General features: G+C 35.9%; 1 protein-coding gene across 9 annotated transcripts in view; it reads left to right on the top strand.

Moving 5' to 3' along the window:
* MDGA2 (MAM domain containing glycosylphosphatidylinositol anchor 2) overlaps positions 1 to 19,074 on the top strand; it is an 837,423-nt gene that overhangs the window by 792,227 nt on the left and 26,122 nt on the right. For all 9 annotated transcript variants that reach the window (XR_014841441.1, XR_014841443.1, XR_014841412.1 and 6 more), the window contains one exon: positions 15,272 to 15,402. Coding sequence is in view for 6 of the 9 variants with exons in the window: in XM_021074079.2 (XP_020929738.1) it covers positions 15,272 to 15,402 (131 nt within the window). In the remaining 3 variants the exon portion in view is untranslated. The remainder of the gene's footprint in view (positions 1 to 15,271; positions 15,403 to 19,074) is intronic.

The raw sequence follows: 19,074 nt of genomic DNA, 5'->3' as shown, positions 1-19,074 counted from the left end.
GAGAAAACTGAACCTCAAAGAGTTTGTATGAATTACAAGTAACTGGTTATGCTGGCATTCAAACTCATAGCCAGCATCATTAACCAGTATTCTTCACAGTGGAGTAATAGATGACAATCCCAGAAATAATTATTCCTGTGCAGTAAAATGTGTCCTAAACATGAAGTCAGAAAATCCAGGTGGGAACCTGGCTGTAGCAGTCAGTCACTGTGAGAATTCAGAGAAGTCACTTAAAATGTCTGGGTCTTGGCCTCCTCATCTGTAAAATGGGAATAATAATTCCTATTTCAGAAATTTATAGTTCAAGTTAAATTAGATAATGTATATAAAATCTTCTATCAGATGGTAGACATTTATAATCTTAGGTTATTTTGAATTTCAAAGAGTAGCAATATGAACAATAATAACATAATAGCTAATATTTAGGAAGTACTCATAATGGACCAGGGCAGTATTCCTAAAACATGATGGATTATTTCTCTTCATTTTCACAATAAATATTTGTGCTCATTAAAATTGTTATCCTTTTATAGCTAAGGAAACTAAAATACAGAGAATTTTAATTACCATGCCCATCATATCGTAACTAATAAGAATGAAATCATAATAGCAAGCTCAAAAGCTGGACACATAGCCTGCCTACTTCACCATTTGCAGGGAGACCTATTGAAATGTCATGAAAAGTTTTAGCTATGTATTAATCGGGGGGGGGGGTTAGATTTTGTGCAGACAATGAGCATAGTGGGATCTGTGATATTTGGAAAAGAAATCTTATAGGAGTGGCAAAAATCATTGAAAAACAGAATATAGATTGGAAAAGAAGTTAGAAAGCTATGGAGTAATCATGAGTTCACTATGCCCTAAATTGTGAAAGGACATAAATCTCCACACAGTTGTCAAACCATCTTATTCATTGAAAGATTACTCCCTTATCACAAAGGCAGGATTAGCTCAATTCATCCCTATAGTTGATCATGTATGATTATCCTCGCTCTCTATTTTGAATAGATCTCATGGACTTTTTTTCTTTTCTTCCAATTTACCTTGGAAAGACAGGCATATTATTAATCAGTTTTTAAATAATTCCAAGATCAAGAGTTCCTGTCATGGCTCAGCAGAAACGAATCTGACCAGTATCCATAAAGAAGCAGACTTGATCCCCGGCATCACTCAGTGGGTTAAGGATCTGGTGTTACCATGAGCTCTGGTATAGGTCACACAAGACTCAGATCTGGTGTTGTTATGGCTGTGGTATAGTCCAGCAGCTAAGGTTCCAATTCGACCCCTAGCCTGGGAACCTCCATATGCCATGGGTGTGGCTCTAAGACAAAAAAAAAATATTCTAAAATCAATATTTTTAATTACTTTAATAAGTAAGATATATATTTACCTTATTTATGAGGCTGGATTCCTTAAAGATCCCTTGAAAATTTTCTCCATATTTATACTGAGACCCAAGATAATTTAAACATATTTTTAACTTCACAATTTGTTTTTATTACTCAAATGAATTTATCACATCTGTAGTTGTATAATAATCATCACAGTCCAATTTCACAGGATTTACATCCCACAACAAAGCACAACTCCCACCCCCTAAACTGTCTCCTCCAGAGACCATAAGTTTTTCAGTGTCTGTGAGTCAGCATCTGTTCTTCAAAGAAGTGCATTATGTCCTTTTTTAGGATTCCACATGTCAGTGAAAGCATTTGATGTTGATGTCTCATTGTATGGCTGACTTCACTTAGCATGATAATGTCTAGGTCCATCCATGTTGCTAAAAATGCTGGTATTTGGTTCATTTTAATAGCTGAGTAATATTCCATTGTGTATATATACCACACCATCTTGATCCATTCCTCTGTCGATGGACATTTAGGTTGTTTCCATGTCTTGGTTATTGTATAGAGTGCTTCAGTGAACATTGGAGTACATGTGTCTTTGCGAGTCATGGCTTTCTCTGGGTAGATGCCCAGGAGTGGTCAAATGGGAGTTCTATTTTTAGTTTTCTGAGGACACTCCATCCTGTTTTCCACAGTGGTTGCACCAATTGACAATCCCACCAACAGTGTACTAGGGTTCCTTTTTCTGCACACCCTCTCCAGCACTTATTGTTTGTCGACTTTTTGATGATGGTCATTCTAGTGGGTGTAAGGTGGTACTTCATAGTGGTTTTGATTTGCAACTCTCTAGTAATGAGTGATGTTGAACATCTTTTCATGAGTTTCTCAGCCATCTGTATGTCTTCTTTGGAGAACTGTCTGTCTAGATCTTCTGCCCATTTTTTGATGGGGTTGTTTGCTTTTTGGGTATTGAGCTGCAGAAGGTGTTTCTAAATTTTGGAGTTAATCCCTTGTCAATCGATGCATTTGCAAAGATTTTCTCCCATTCTGTGTGTTGTCTTTTTGTGTTGTTTAGGGTTTCCTTTGCTGTGCAGAAACTTTGAAGTTTGATTAGGTCCCATTTGTTTATTTTTGTTTTTATTGTCAATACTCTGAGAGGTGGATCTGAGAAGATGTTGCTGTCGTTTATGTCAGAGATGTTTGGCCTATGTTTTCCTCTAGGAGTTTTATAGTGTCTGGTCTCATATCTAGGTCTTTAATCCATTTGGAGTTTATATTTGTCTATGGTGTTAGGGAGTGTTCTAATTTCATTCTTTTCCATGTGGCTGTCCAGTTTTCCCAGCACCACTTATTGAACAAGCTGTCCTTTCTCCATTGTATATTCTTGCCTCCTTTGTCACAGATGAGTAGGCTGTAGGTATGTGGGTTTAATTCTGGGCTTTCTATCCTGTTCTACTGATCTTTATTTCTGTCTTTTTGCCAGTACCATATGGTTTTGATGATTGTTTCTTTGTAGTGTAGTCTGAAGTCTGGGAGCCTGATTCCTCCAGCTCCATTTTTCTTTTTCAGGATGTCTTTGGCTATTCTGGGTCTTTTGTGCTTCCAAGCAAACTTTAAAATATTTTGTTGGAGTTCTGTGAAAAATGTCCTTGGTAATTTGATAGGGATTGCATTGAATCTGTAGATTGCCTTGGGTAGTATAGTCATTTTGATAATATTAACTCTTCCAATCCAAGAGCATGTTATATCTTTCCATCTATTTGTGTCATCTTTGATTTCTTTTATCAGTGTCTTATAGTTTTCAGAGTACAGGTCTTTTGTCTCTTTAGGTAGGTTTACTCCTAGGTATTTTATTCTTTTGGATGTGATAGTAAATGGGATTGCTCCCTAATTTCTCTTTCTGATCTTTCATTGTTAATTTTGTATCCTGCGACTATTCTATTTGCAGATGACATGATACTATGCCTAGAGAATCCTAAAGACTCTACCAGAAAACTGTTAGAGCTCATCCACGAATTTGGCAAGGTAGCAGGATATAACTTCACAATTGTTATTCTTGTGTGCTTTAGTGTCAGTGACTGTCCACTCGACTTCTACTATATTTTTTCCTAATTATTTCAGAAAGAAGCAGTTCTCCATTTCTTCAATGTTCTCAAACATTTACCATGTTGCTACCTGTGGCATTTCTCCACTTCTTCAGATGGTTGAAGGTTGCAGGTATTAAGTCTGTCACTTGGGTCCCCTCTCAGCAGGGTACAATCATGCTTACTAAAATCTAGGAAAAGTATCTTTTCCAGACATTGCCTGGTCAATTTTGCTAGATGAGCTACCTCATTAGAGAGATACTGCCTGTAACTAAACCCTCCCGTCTTTGCAAAAATTTTTCTGAGACACTCATTCATCTGCTAAACAGATCCTGTAGCTTAAAATAACAAATATTTATTATCTTACATTTTCTGTGGGTCAGGAGTATGGATATAGCTTGGCTCAGTGCCTGTAGCTCAAGGTCTCTCGTGAGGTTGCAGACAAGCTGTCAAGTAGAACTACAGTTTAACTGGAAGACTTCCATTGGGAATGATACCCTTCTAAGCCCCCTCACTTGTTTTTTTGGCAGGCCTCACTCTCTCACAGGTGTTGGATTAAGGATATTGATTTCTTGCTGGCTGTTGGCCAGAGGCCACTCTCAATTTTGTACCATGTGTACATCTCTATAGGACTGCCTCATGGCAACAGGCTTCCTCTAGAACAAGCAGGCCATGAGAGAGAGCAAATGCATGCCCAAGACCTGAACTCTGGAGTGACATCTCCTAACTTCTACTTAATTTTGTTTATTATAACTGGGTGGATCATTCCAAACCACATTCAGAGGAAGGAAATTACACATGAGTGTTAATCCTAGGAGGGGGATCCTAGAGGTTGTCTGCCACAATGGTGCAGCTTCTTGTTCAAGTTTTCATCAGAATTGATTTAAGAAAAAATAAATGAAAGCTATAAGGTGTCACCCTTTAACTGTTGATTTATATGTACATGAACAATATCTGGCTATAATATAAGATTATTTCAGCAATCCTGTGATTCCTAGTAGGCATTCTGATTCTTGATAAATCAGCTAAATTTCTAATTTTCTTGCAAAGAAATTGAACTTCATATGAAGTCACTGGATATGACAAAAGTTTATTAAAAATCAGTAAAATATGTACTTAATTTACTTCTAGAAGGAGAAAGTGAAGCATAAGCATTATATCATACCAGGAAATTAAATATAAAAATACAAAACTCACTTATGAATACATTTCTTGAACTTGATAAGAATGGTTCAATACGGTTGCAACTCTACAAAGCTAATTTCATTATGGAACAAATGGGAAACAAGGAAAGGGAGTTTGTTAATGAAATCTATTCTCTTGAATCTTGCGGGTGAGAAAAAAGTGATAAAGCAGAGAGATGGAGGATTGTAGAAGAGCCTATTTTAAGAGGAAAAAGAATTTTTAAAAAGGACAAATTTTTATGTTTTTAGTGATACAAAAGTTTCTTTCTTTTTTCTTTCTTTTCTTTTTTTTTTTTTTTTTTTTTTTTTGCTTTTGCTTTTTTAGGGCTGTACCCATGGCATATAGATGTTCCCAGGCTAGGGGTTGAATCAGAGCTGCATTTGCCAGACTACATCACAGCCACAGCAATGCCAGATCCATCTGAGCTGTGTCTGTGACCTACACTACAGCCTATAGCAACGCGGTTCCTTAAGCCACTGAGTGAGGCCAGGGATCGAACCCACGTCCTCACAGATACTGGTCAGGGTCATTACTGCTGAGCCACAACAGGACCTCGGGAAGCAAGTTTCTTGAAGAGAGGAGAATTTAGAGGTTTGGCAGAAGGCTTAGTCTTGAAGAGGGCACTAATGTCCCTTCCACTGAGGTGGGATGAAAAGAAGTAAGAATGTGGCTTCTGGAGTTACCGTCGTGGCTCAGTGGTTAACGAATTCGACTAGGAACCATGAGGTTGCGGGTTCGGTCCCTGCCCTTTTTCAGTGGGTTAACTATCTGGCGTTGCCCTGAGCTGTGGTGTAGGTTGCAGACGCGGCTCAGATCCCACGTTCCTGTGGCTGTGATGTAGTCTGGCAAATGCAGCTCCGATTTGACCCCTAGCCTGGGAACCTCCATATGCCATGGGAGCGGCCCAAGAAATAGCAAAAAGACAAAAAATAAAATAAATAAAATAAAATAAAATAAAATAAACAGAACGTTGTTAAAAAAAAAAAAAAAAGAATGTGGCTTCTGATTCACTCCTAGATGCAAATACAGCAAACAGACATGAAATTTGCCTTTCCAACAGTCTCTGTTTTCTCTTTGAAATAAATGCAGAGGTTGCATTTTCAAATAGTAGACCATTTTAGGAAAAGGGCAAAGGAAGCAGATACTGACCAGAGATATAGAGAGGGCTAGAGAGGTTGGAGATCAGGACACCAATACACAGGGTTTTTAAATGTATTTTAGGATATAATGCTCAGTTTTACTGTCCATCATTTCTTTTGCATATCACTGAAGGGTGAAATAAATTGCCAACTTCTCCTTGCTGTCTCTGTTCCATAGTTTCTGGAGGTAAAAGATCATTCTCTGAAACTAGTAACAGGATGTCAAGGATACCGGCCCCTGTGGCTTCTCCTTGGGGTAGCTCCATAATTTACTCCAGTTATACGGGAATTCTCCAGATCCATCTGTGTTATATCTGGGGCTTCTTTATAGGCACTATTTTTTTTTTTTCCTGCTTGAACTGTTTGCTTGGGAAGAGCAGAAACAATGTTTCTTCCCCATCACATGATACTCTGCAATTATAAATGTTTATTTTACTACTCCATACATACTTATTAAGTAAAAAAAAAATATTTTTCAAACATATGTTACAAGAGTACTTTTTCTCCTTTTTAAACATCTAACTCATAATCTCCACTCAGAATCCAACTCAAGGTACTAAAATTCCTCCCAATCCTCCATGCTCCTTCTGCTCTCATCTTTGTCACAGTGTTTGTCACCCTGACTCCTGCTAGACTGTAAGCTCCTTGAGAGCGATAAACATGATTTATTTACATTTGCTCCTCTGGAAAAAACAAATGCTCAATAGATTTTTTTTTAAATAATCCAAGCTAGATTCAGTAGCTTCTGAGTGAGCTAGAAGAATCGCAGAATGAGGGAAATGAAAGTATTGAGTGTAGATTGAAAACGAAAGGTAGTTTCACCAAGACCTTATATGAAAGGTTGGGGGAAAAATAGAGGTTAATCATGTACTTAACTTGAATTTGAATTTAAGTTATCTGGCAGCTAAAGTGTAGAGGAAGACGGAAGAGTCACATATTTCTTAAACAATTCAAAGGGAGATATATCTTTATAAAAGTCCTCTTAGTGGTTTGTAAAAGTAATCAGTATTGATAAACAATATAGATATTGCTGTGTTTTCAGCAATATCTTCACTTAGTACTTTAAAAAAACATAAAACATGTACAAATAAAATTATATATACTTAAGGCCATAATACATTAGAAAATAAAATTTGGGTTTTGAGCAAAAAATGCTGTGATCCAGATATGTTTGTTATCTTATATGGTCTAACAAAATGTAAAAATAAAATTCAATGAATCTGAAATTAACCTCTAAGTTTTTCCTAGTAAGATAGTAGAGATTATCTTTGGGCAAGAGGTGGATTAAAGCATTCTCATTGCTGACATACATATTTTTTAAAATTTTGTTTTGTTTTGTTTTAGGGCCGCACCCACTGCATATGGATATTCCCAGGCTAGGGGTCAAATTGGAGCCACAGCTTTTGGTCTATACCAGAGCCACAGCAATACCAAATCCTTAACCCACTGATCAGGGCCAAGGATTGAACCTACATCCTCATGGATACTAGTTGGGTTTGTTACCATTGAGCCACAATGGCAATTCCTCAAAGATTTTTAAATGGATACTTAAATATTTTTATTCAAGATATGGAGAAGTAAAAGGTGACAATCTTTTGTATGATTTTTGGAGTCTGATTTTTATTTTAGTCAAAGACCATATTTCTTCTGAATTTTTTTAACCAGCATTTTTGCTTATATCTCAAATATAATCATCAAATGGAAAATCTACTCATATATTTCCCCCCCTTGGAGTAAATCACCATAAGAGAGACAGTTTGAGCCTGAAAAAAATTAGTATATCATTATTTTAGATCCCTTATTACACTGACTATACAAGAATAACAGCAAAATAAATATGTAATTTTGATATACTTACATTGTCATAATTTCTTAGAATTAAGGTCCTTGCAAAAGACAAATTGCAGATCCTGAGAGAATAGATAAAGTTATTTGGTATTCTATATTTAAATATTAGAAATAGCTACCAACAATAGACTGTTAATAATTGATATTAAAACACTCTTTCTATTAAGACTTAGATAATGCTTTCGGTGAAGTCTTAACTGTAGTTGATACTGATGATATCAGTGTCATCAGTGTGAAAATAATGCAGTAAATACAAGACATGCATTCAGTAAACTGCTTTGTATTTTTTCACAAAGGTCTTGTATAGAATTTAACCATGGTTTATTACATAATCAAAACACTATTAAAGACCCATGTCATAGACTCTCTAAGAAGACCATATGTAATCTCTAGTACATTTACCTTAAAAGTCTCTGGTTATGAACCACCAACTACCCCTAAATTTATTTTCTTCATATTTAATTACTCAATGATCTTGGTCTCATTGAGGAAGAAATTTTTCTCTACCTTTCTGGATTCCAGCTGATTTAAGAATTAAAAATGTCATGAAAGAGATTAACAGGAGAAAAATCAAGCAAAGCTTAATAACATGTATACATGGGAGAGACCCAGAAAAACAGAGTAACTCACCAACATGGTCAAATCTCTCCCCTTAAATACCCTCCTCAGCTAAAGACAAAAGAGGATGTTGAGGGTGGGGAGAGTCAGCTCTGAGAGGGTTCTGGGAAAAGCCCAGTAAACAAGGGTGATTGTGGTACACATTTACATCATTGCCTTCTCCATTGACGAGAGTTTCCAGAGATTTGATTGTCTGCACTCAGGCATAAAGAAGGTGACACTCTTACAAATGGAGATTTCCCCTATCAAATACCTGTTTTTTACAAAGAGGACATTCCTACTTGATTTTCCCCATGTCTACTATTGCTCAGACAATAACAAGCTTGAAACAATTAATTATGCCACTTAATATGCCAAAGAGACATATTTTAGAATGGCAAATTATGCTCCCCTACATTCCCTCAATGTATAGTAGAAGCTAGGATGTTTAAACAAAATCAGTGATATGACTGAGAAAGCCTAGTGTTTCAAATATACATTTCTTTTTCAGTATAATTAATTAACAGTATTATTTCATCAACTGAGTTAATGGTAAGCAACTTGGTTAACTGCTTTTGTTTCTCACTCAGGGCACAAAACATTTAAACTTAACTTCATTTAAAGTGTAGATTTTTGTTTTATACATCTATATAAAAGCAAATATATATATTTGCTTCTTAGGGCTATACCTGCAGCATATGGAAGTTCCCAGGCTAGGGCCAAATGGGAGCTACAACTGCTGGCCTATGCCACAGGGAGAGCAACATCAGATTCGTGCTGCATATGTGACCTATACAAAAGCTCATGGCAATGCTGGATCCTTAACCCACTGAGCAAGGCCAGGGATCAAACCCACGTCCTCATGGACACTAGTCAGGTTCTTTACCTCTAAGCCACAGCAGGAACTCCTGTAATGAATATTTTTACCCTCATGTCTTAGATTCACTCATTTCTACTCAAAAGGATGAATTGCACATGCTATGCACCTAGTGGTGTTTAGAGAACTGAAAGGGGTAAAAGAGAATTATGATAAAAGTGTCTTGTCCATAAAATAGTTTGTCTTTTATTTGGGGTACTAAATTACTGAATGAAATAAAAGTCAAAAAGTAACATACACCAAATATTCATGAAGGCCCATGAAATTAATGAACAAGGGAGAGACTATCTAGAACAAAGTATTAAAAAAAAAATGTTTCTATGGAAGAAAATGAATGTAAACCAATCTCTAAAGGAGGTAAATGTTTCTGAATATAAATTTCCAAGTTTGTGTGCCTGGCACACAGTGAGGCCAAACACACCCAAACATCAGAGTTTTGAGCAGAGCAAAGTTTAATGGCAAAAACCAAGGAAAGAGATGGCACAGCTCAAGCTCAAAAACCCAAACCCTATGGTTCCTTGGGAGAAGTTTGAGGCCAAATTTGGGATAAGGCCTGCAGGGTGTGTGACCTTCTGGTTGGTTGGTGATGAGGTAACAGGGCTGGTGCTCCAGGAGTCTTGTGTTCAGCCTGAAGTTATATCCTCCATCTGGTGGTGGGTGGGCAGGCGGGTAGGGGTGGGGGTGGGGGGGGAAGGTGTCCTTATTCCTACAGAAGAACTCAAAGATGTTGTTACATATATTCCTTCTGGAGGGACCAGCACCCTTCCCCATGTTGTCCTATTGTCTCTTGACTGCTTCCCCTTTATTTCGGCATTCCCTCACTTTTCTGATTAGCAACTGTTTGAATCTGCCCATTGATAGGGAGGGTCTAGAAAGCTGAAGCCTTGTTCCTACAAACAGGAAACACAGGAACTGGAAAGGATTTGTACCTGGGAGGTCCCCACAGGGCTCATGCTCAGTTTTAGAACCAAATAGTGACAAAGTCTATATAAGATCTCTGATGTGTATCAGAAAAATAGAAAGCCTGATGAAAGCTATGTTTTAGTAAATTTATTGGACACTCATGTGGAGATTCAACTGTAATGACTGGAGCAAGTGAACTGATTTTTTTTATTGAAGATATGATTGTAATTATATATTTAAAAAATAATGACTGTAAGCAGCTGCTTCTATTCAAGCAGAAAAACAATGATTTTATAATTTCCCATTCTCTCATGTATATAATACAAATGATGTTACCAATTACCTATCAATAGACATAGCTCTTGCCTGGAGCTAGATGACTTTGGCACATCATCATCTTTCTTGAAACTCAAATTAATGAGTTAGTATTACTTATTAGGATAAAAATGTGATTTATATGCAAGTGATCCTCAGGCTTTGGAGTAAAGCAAATTACAAGTTAATTTATATGAACTTGGGAAGTTCAAATATCTATTTTAAAAAAGCATGCATGTTTTAGGACATATATTTAAATTTTTATCTAAAATACATAAAATATGTATTTATAGTAAAATAAGAGTAAGGTTATGTTAAGGACTTAATGAAAGAAAGTAACTAGGTAATAGTAATTATAAATATTTAAGCAAATTATATTTTATACAGTAATTTATATGAAATAATATTAAAATAAGAATTATATTATTCCATAATGCCATGAATAACCCCCAAACATAGGTCACTGCCCATGAGATAATATAGTCCTTAGGACTGCTCATGAGATAACATAGCACTTAGGTCATTTAGTCCATAGTATGAGATGAGCAAAGTCTTCTCTATCTCTTATCTCTAGCATCCAACTTTTTTTTCCTTTTTTTTTAATCTGTTTTTTTTGGGGGGCGGGCTGTGTGTGTAATGTTCCTGGGCCAGAGATTGAACCCGCACCGTAGCAGCAACCCAAGCCACTACAGCAACAATGCCAGATCTTTAACCTGCTGTGCCACAAGGGAATTCCAAAGCATCTGAGTATTAAGGACTGGTGACCGAAAGATGAGAATTAGGAAACCCAAAAGAAAAAGACTGTTAAGTTTTGCTTACTAACTTCAAACTTGTATCATGGTACAACATGACATTTGAAAATCCTTGGGGATGATTAAATGCATCCCTATTGATATCTGGTGCTTACCAAAGCATAAACACACTGCCTCTGAGGACTTAAAATTACTTTTAAAGGGTATTAACACAATACATCATATTTGATTTGGAATTTTCTTACTGTAATACTATAATAATGTGCTAAATCAGCTTTGCTGAATCTAACTTCTCTTGAATAGCTTTATTCTGTTTCACAAGTTCTAATTTTGTTGACCAAGATGACTTGGGCATAAGTTTGATAGTTTTAAGCACTGAATTCTCTTTTATAAACTTAAAAACAGGAAAGTTGCTATAAAAATTTCCAAAATTATTTGTCTATTTATAGTACTTTGTCATCACCCTTAAGTAGATCAGTGAATAAGGTGTATACGTTGATTTGGATTAATGAATGTAATTAATATTATGCATTGCCAGAGGCCAGCTCCAGCGGCCAGTGAGTGTACACTTTTTCCCAATAGGAGAGGGATGCGGTGTTGGCGAATGTACAATTACGGAGACAGCCTCTTTGTTCCTTCTTTCAGGGCTCTGGACTGCTCAAACTTTATTGGCAATAGTAGTTGATTATATAGACAGTTTTTCATTACAGATTATACCACAGTGTTAAAAGTACATTGGTTAACTATTACATGGTATAGCAGCTATACATCCTGTTTTAAGATCTCTATCTTAACTAAACTTAGTGAGTACTTTGAAGAGGCCATAAAACACAAGAATTTGGCATTCACAAACTTTGTAGACTGGTGCTTATCTTCAAAGTGTTATGGCAGGGAGACAGTGTAAGTAAATATAAACCAACTTAATTAAACTAGCTATCACTAAAAGCTTTTAAAATCAAACACAAAACTCAAAGCTAGGTTTTTTGGATAAGATATGGCTAACTTCTATGGACCTCATTAAAATCCTAACTCTAAAGTTTACTATATAACTAGTTAATAGATAAACACTATGTTTTAACTAAGTTGGATTTAAATAGGGGAAAGTCCTTCAGGATGAAATTCTTATTATATTATTGTTGTAACTTTGTTAAATCACAAATTACCACAGGAAAATAAGAATAATAAGTAAATAATCAGGAAAGACTGAGAAAAAAAAAAAAGTAGGTATTCGAAGTTCCTGCTGTGGCGCAAGGGATCAGTGGTGTCTCTGCCATGCCAGGATGTAGGTTCAATCCCCAGCCGCACAGTAGGTTAAAGTATTTGGCATTGCCACAGCTATGGCATAGTTTGCAACTGCAACTTGAAACTGATCCCTGGCCCAGGAACTCCATACACTGTGGCGCAGAGAAAAAATGTAGGTATTCATATTTATGTATTTGTATATAATGTGAGTACATGTGGTCTTATGTATAAATGATTAGACAAAAGTGCTCTAAAATTCTGAAGGATAAACTACTTTATACTATATAACTGTAAATATGTAGACATACATTTTTATTTCTTTTTTTTTTTTTTCTTTTTAGGGCCGCACCTGTGGCATATAGAAGTACCCAGGCTGGGGGTCAAATCGGAACTACAGCTGCCAGCCTACACCACAGCAACTGCAATGCAGGATCCAAGCCTTGTGTGTGCAACCTACACCACAGCTCATGGAAATTCCAGATCCCTGACCCACTGAGCAAGGCCAGGGATCAAACCCACATGCTCATGGATACTAGTTGGATTCATCTCCACTGAGACGCAACAGGAACTCTCTATACATTTTTTTTTAGCAAAGCAACGTACACCAAAATCCTAAGGAGACTACGACCTCTGATTGATCAACTCAGTGGTGATTTTGATATTTTAAAAAATAGAATTGTCTCCTCTGCTTTTTGGTATTTAAGTGCAATGTTTGCATAAACATATATATTTATAATATGCAAAACATCATGTATATATACGCACATACATACATATATTTATCTTAATAATAATATGATTATCAGTAAAAGTTATCAAAATGAGGGTGTCTTGAAGCCATACAGTAGTAAATGGTTCCAGGTAAGTCTTGCTGCCATAAATAACTATTAAAATGGGCAAAATGTGTTAGGTAACTACTCTCAGAAAATGGAAAAGAGGCAGCAAGATAAGACGGAGATCTATGAAAAAGAAAGAAGCTAAGTGTCTCCATAGGAGTCCACTTCTCTGACTGAGGACAATTTCCTGACCCTAGTACAGAGCCCTGAAATTCAAGTAGAATGTAGAGGTTCCGCCAAGTTCACGAGGTAGAGATCAGAGTACTGGGCAGCTGAAAATTGTGAGTCAGGGTAGCAGAAAGAAGGGAGGTATGCAGAGTTGAATTTAAAAGGCTGTATGGGGTTTTCCTTGAATCTGTGCCTGAAGGTGAGGCTGTACTTGTGCAAGACTACTGTCATATCAATAACTATATTAAATGTAAATCAACTAAATATTAAAATTAAAGGAATTAATAATACAATTAAGAACTAAAGAATTAATACAGTTCCACAGATGAATGTAGCAGAAATTATGGTGAAACTAGCCAGACACACAAAAAAGCACTTATTGCATAATTCCATTAATATAAAATTTTTGAAAAAGCAGAAATCATTGGTTAATGAAGGAAGTCAGATCAGTAATTGTCTGGCATAGTAACAGGGGATGTGAAGATTAACTGCAAAGTAAACTGAGGGAGCTTCCTCGAGAAACGGAAATGTTCTATATTTTGACTGAGTTGATGATTACACTGTAATATATATCCATCAAATGTTATTAACTTGTACATTTAAAATGAGAGAATTTTATTTCATATAAATTATACCTCAATACAGTTTATTTGTTTTAAATGTATCTAAATATTGATTGCATAGCATGAAGATAACAGATTTTAAAACTTACTGGGTTCAAATTCTTCCTCTGCTATTTTCTTAATATGGCATAGAGCAAATTACTGAATTACTCTTAAGTTTTCTTATCTACAACATAGGGATAATAATATTAAATACATCATGGGACTGTTGAAAGGACTGAATTCTTATCTGGAGTAGGTCTTCAATGTAGTGTATTGTGTTATTATCACCATTACTGAAGCACTGTGTGTCAGACATGAAACTGTTGATATATATCAAATCATGAGACAAAAGCTATTTTCATTTTCTCTTCAAATAATTCTTCTAGAAAAAAATGAGATTTGGATGAAAACTAAACTGAAAATGAGATGCTCAGGGCTAATAAAATACAATTTGAATCAGGCTTTGAGCAAGACAGTGCATAATTACATGCTCTATTAGTTTTCTGCTGCCACCGTAACAAAAATTACCACTTTGTGGCTTAAAACAACACACATTTAGGAGTTCCCATCATGGCGCAGCAAAAAACGAATCCAACTAGGAACCATGAGGTTGTGGGTTCAATCCCTGGCCTCGCTCAGTGGGTTAAGGATCCGCCGTTGCCGTGAGCTGTGGTGTAGGTCGCAGATGCGGCTCGGATGTGGTGTTGCTGTGGCTGTGGTGTTCGCCAGCATCTATAGTTCCGATTAGACCCCTAGCCTGGGAACCTCCATATGGTGCAGGTGCAGCCCTAAAAAGACAAAAACAAACAAACAAAAGAACCCACACATTTATTATCTTAAAGTTCTGAAGGACAGAAATTCAGAATGAGAATAATGGGACTAAAATCAAGATGTCAGCAGGGCTGCTTCCTTCTGAATGAGCGAGGGGAGAAGTTGTTTCCTTGCCTTTTCCTACTTCCAGAGGTTGCCTGTATTCAGCTTGTGGCTCCTTCTTCCACCTTCAAAACCAGCAATGCAGCATCTTCTCTGCCTTTCCCATGACCTTCTCTCCTGTATCAAATCTCCTTATGCCTCCATGTAATAAAGATATGTGATTACATTTAGAGGACCCACCTAGATTACTTACAGTCACTTTTGCAAAATCTCTAGCTATAGAACATTCACAGGTTCTAGGGATTAGGATATGACCATCTCTGGAGACTTGCCATACATGCCAACTGTCCTAAAAGCAAGAGTCAAAATGAGACAGGAAGAGAAGAGGAGGCATTAGAGTGTTCTGTGAAATTTCATTTTTAAAAATTTACAAGTGTTTGGTCAAGGATAAAAAAAAATAAGTCAAAATAAATATACAAAATAAAATTTCATTGTTATTTTTAGGTGTTTTAAATGTTTATCTACGTTTGAAAGGACAGACAACAATAGAGAATCCATTGTGGTCTTCAAGTGGGAATAAAGGGCAACGATGGAATGAGGCACATGTTAATATATATCCAATTACATCATTTCAGGTAAGGAAAGGACAGGCATGTCTGTGGATAGATTGTTGCACCTGAGCATAATGGTAAAGGCAGAACTTGAGCAAAACTGGAATAAGAATATGCAAAAATTTTGTGATATGAGCATCACAAAAATCACGTGATTAAGTTTTTATTTAGTTTTAAAAGCTGTTTTATACAGAGAAAATGCCTTTTTCTTCTATTAATTAACATCTACCAAGTAATACGTTTGAATAGTGGTCTATCCAAATTAACATAATTTGCTTGGAGAAAATGTAATCCATTTCTATAAAAATCACATGTATATTTTGTTTCTTGAAGACAAGCAACATAGATTCTTATAATAATGGAAGCTGGATAATCAGTTCTCAATCTGTTTGAATTTTACTGGATGGAATTTTGTACATTTTAGCAAAATGTGTCTCTTTGAGGTAATGTAATTTTAGTAATTTACTACTTTATCAAAGTCAAAGAACTTTAAATAAGTTTTTTTATTTGTTTTTATATAGAAAAGAAGTAAAGTTTGGGTATGATTAAGAGAATTAGCTGCAAATATATAATAGATATTTTAACAATTATAGCATTGATCATCATGGCTAAAGACAATTTTTCATGAAACTATTTTATGGGAGAAGATAATGTAGCTTTAGTGATTTTTAATAACTTTATATATGTATTTTATATACTTAATGTTTTTTACTACTGAGGATTTCTTCACTGCATTTTATGGCATTTAGTAAGCATATGGAAATTCATAGAGCTCCCATTATGCCAATTTTTAATTGTTGAAATGCTCTTTTCTTGTGATCTAATCTATAAAATTCTAATGACTTTGATTTAGAAATTGCACTTCTAAAGCTAACCAGGATAATCAGAGTGCATACAGAGAAAAGTCACTGTGGTAAAGAAAAGTAGAGTAAGCCTAGCTGATTATCTACAAACACATAAAAGTAATTCAAATCACAGAACCTAGAAATTATGTTGTTTCTATGAAGGAGAATAAAATAGTGAATGTTAAACCTATGACACCATATTATTAAAACAAATTAAACTAGGAAGACAGAAATCCAAAGCGTTATGATAAAAGTAATCTTAATATTAAAATATACATACCTATGTAGGCAATTAGAGCCCTTCTTTCTAAAAAGTTGATATTCTATTCATATTTTTGCTTCCTATGTCATTGGCTCACCAACACAAAATTATCAAGTAACCCACATAGACAATAAGTATATAAGAGAATAGTTATATTAACATTTCCTTTAGAATAATCCTTTATTACCATATACATTACTTTAGTAAATATTTATTGAGTACCTTCAGGACAATCATTTATTGTCACAGGCAACAGTTCAATAAATATTCATTGAGCTACTATTGTGTGCCAGTCACACTGCTAAGCATGAAGATTTAATAATGACTGTTTACCTCAGCTGATGGGAATACACATCTAAATCCATACCTCACACACTGTAATAACTGCAGTAATAGAAACATGCCCAAGTTTCTATGAGCACACCTCACTAGCCAAAAAAGAATGGAGGAGAGTCGAGGAAGGTCTGTTGTTGTATGGGGTAAAGTCTGAACTGAAGAGGAAGATTGCAAAGCAGAAAAAAGGCCCGTATTAATATTGCTGCGGAGTTGAGAGTAAACAAAAACGTGGAGTTCATACATTTCAGGATTTAACAGAGAAAGATAAAGACGTTTATCTGAAATTTGGTCTACCAAAATAAAGTGGAGACAGCTGTGAGATGAGGTTCAGCAACTTAACCACATAGGGAGTCATTGAAATATTGCACTCGGGGGATGGCATGGTACATTCCCTCAGGTTGTTTGTTGTATGAAGACTGATGTAAGGAGGTAAAATTGGGCCAGCAAATTAGTTAGAACCCTGTTGTAAAATCCACATAAAAGACACTGAAGGGACCAACTAGGGAAGCGGTATAAAGAAAAGAAGGTGATTTTAAGATATATTTAGGTATATCTATAAACCAGCAGAATATTTTTTATGTTAGAAATTTGGGAAGTAGCCATGAAAGAGTACAAAGCTTCTAACTAGGGAATCTTGAGTAATGCCTGTTACCACCCCCATTCCCTTAAGTAACAAAAAAGAGGAAAAAGAGACTAGCTTCAGGGATGAATATGGTTATTTCTATTGTGGACATGTTAATATTAAATGCTTGTAGAATATTCTTTTAAAGATGTGCAGAAAGTTGTCTATTTTTCTGAAGCTCTGGGGACAGACATATTTGTGAATTAGCTTATATGTGCTACCTAAAACTGTGGGAGTGGTTGATGTTTCCAAGGAAAGGTATATATATAAACTATGGAAGAGGAGCTTGATCCTAAGTAGTATTTTTTAGTAATAAGGAAGGAGATCCAGGGAAGTTTGGGGCCCATAGATTTTAAAGATAGTGATTCACAAAGTGGAAAGAAGGTCAAGTCTAGTAGACTGGTCATTACAGAGAATGTCTGCTCGAGAAATTTGCACAAGGTGTTAAGGAAATTGGGAAAACCACCACCTTAACTAAAATTATTTCACTGTTCAGAATTAATAGAATTCCCGACTGGCTTCCATTCACTAATCATTTCTTTTGCACTGTTTAATCCGCTTTTAATCCTATTCAGTGTATTTTTCATCTCAGCCATTATACTTTACATCTCCTTAAGTTCAATTTGTGTCTTTTTACAAAGTAACTTTCATGTTTTAAGTTAATGTTTTGAATATATGAAATACATTTATAATAAATGTCTAATGTCATTGTCTGCTAATGGTATCCTCAGTGCCAGTTCTTGGTTGCTTTTGATTGAGTGACTGATATTTTCTTCTCATTGCAAGTCATTATTTTCTTGCTTCTTTACATGTCTGGTGGTCTGATTGTGGGTCAGACATTGTAAATTGTACCTTGATGGTTGCTGGATATTTCTTTGTTTTATTCTGAGCATGTTTTTTTGGATGTAGTTCAGTCACTTGAAAATGGTTTGATGATTTTTGTTCTTGCTTTTAAGATTTGTTAAGTGAGACTAAAACAGTGTTTGGTACAAACCTAATTACTTCTCCATACAGAGACAAGAGGCTTCCAAGTGCTTTACCCAATGCCCCACAAATTATGAGGTTTTTCAGGTCCTGGTGAACTGGGTGCTGACTTTAAATATATCCTTCTGGTACCTTCCCAGGTCTTGGGTAGTTTCCTCATATTGGTATCCTGATCAGGACTCTGTTGAATACATATGGGGAACCCTCCGCAGATGTCTCTTTCTCTGCAATTCATTCCTTACTGGTATTCTCCCCTGCATATTCTAGCTGCCTTGGACCCTTTGGATGCTGAGCTCCATCTCTTCAACCCAGATTTTCTACTAGGCTCTGCCTGTGATCTGCTTGCACTATGCCAATAAATTCTATCTAGGGTGGTTGTAGGGCTCATCTCATTTGATTTCAATTATAAGATTCACTGTTCCCTGTTACCTGTTTTCTAATGTCCTGAATACCATTGTTTCATACATTTTTTCCAGCTATTTGGTTGTTTCAGATGAGAGGATAAATTCTGTTACTCTTGACTGAAAGCCAATCAAAAAATGAAGATTTCGAATCCGTGCATTCGCAAGCTATTTAATTGCCAGTAGGAGTTCCCACTGTGGCTGAGAGGGTTAAGAACTCAGCTAGAATCCATGAAGATATGGGTT

The sequence above is a fragment of the Sus scrofa genome, chromosome 1 (assembly GCF_054392235.1).
Source record: "Sus scrofa isolate SSC_HxYL_T2T_F1_AM1 chromosome 1, Sscrofa_HxYL_maternal_Yorkshire_Landrace_v2.0, whole genome shotgun sequence".
NCBI lineage: Eukaryota > Metazoa > Chordata > Mammalia > Artiodactyla > Suidae > Sus > Sus scrofa.
This window is presented reverse-complemented; position numbering and strand designations above follow the sequence as displayed.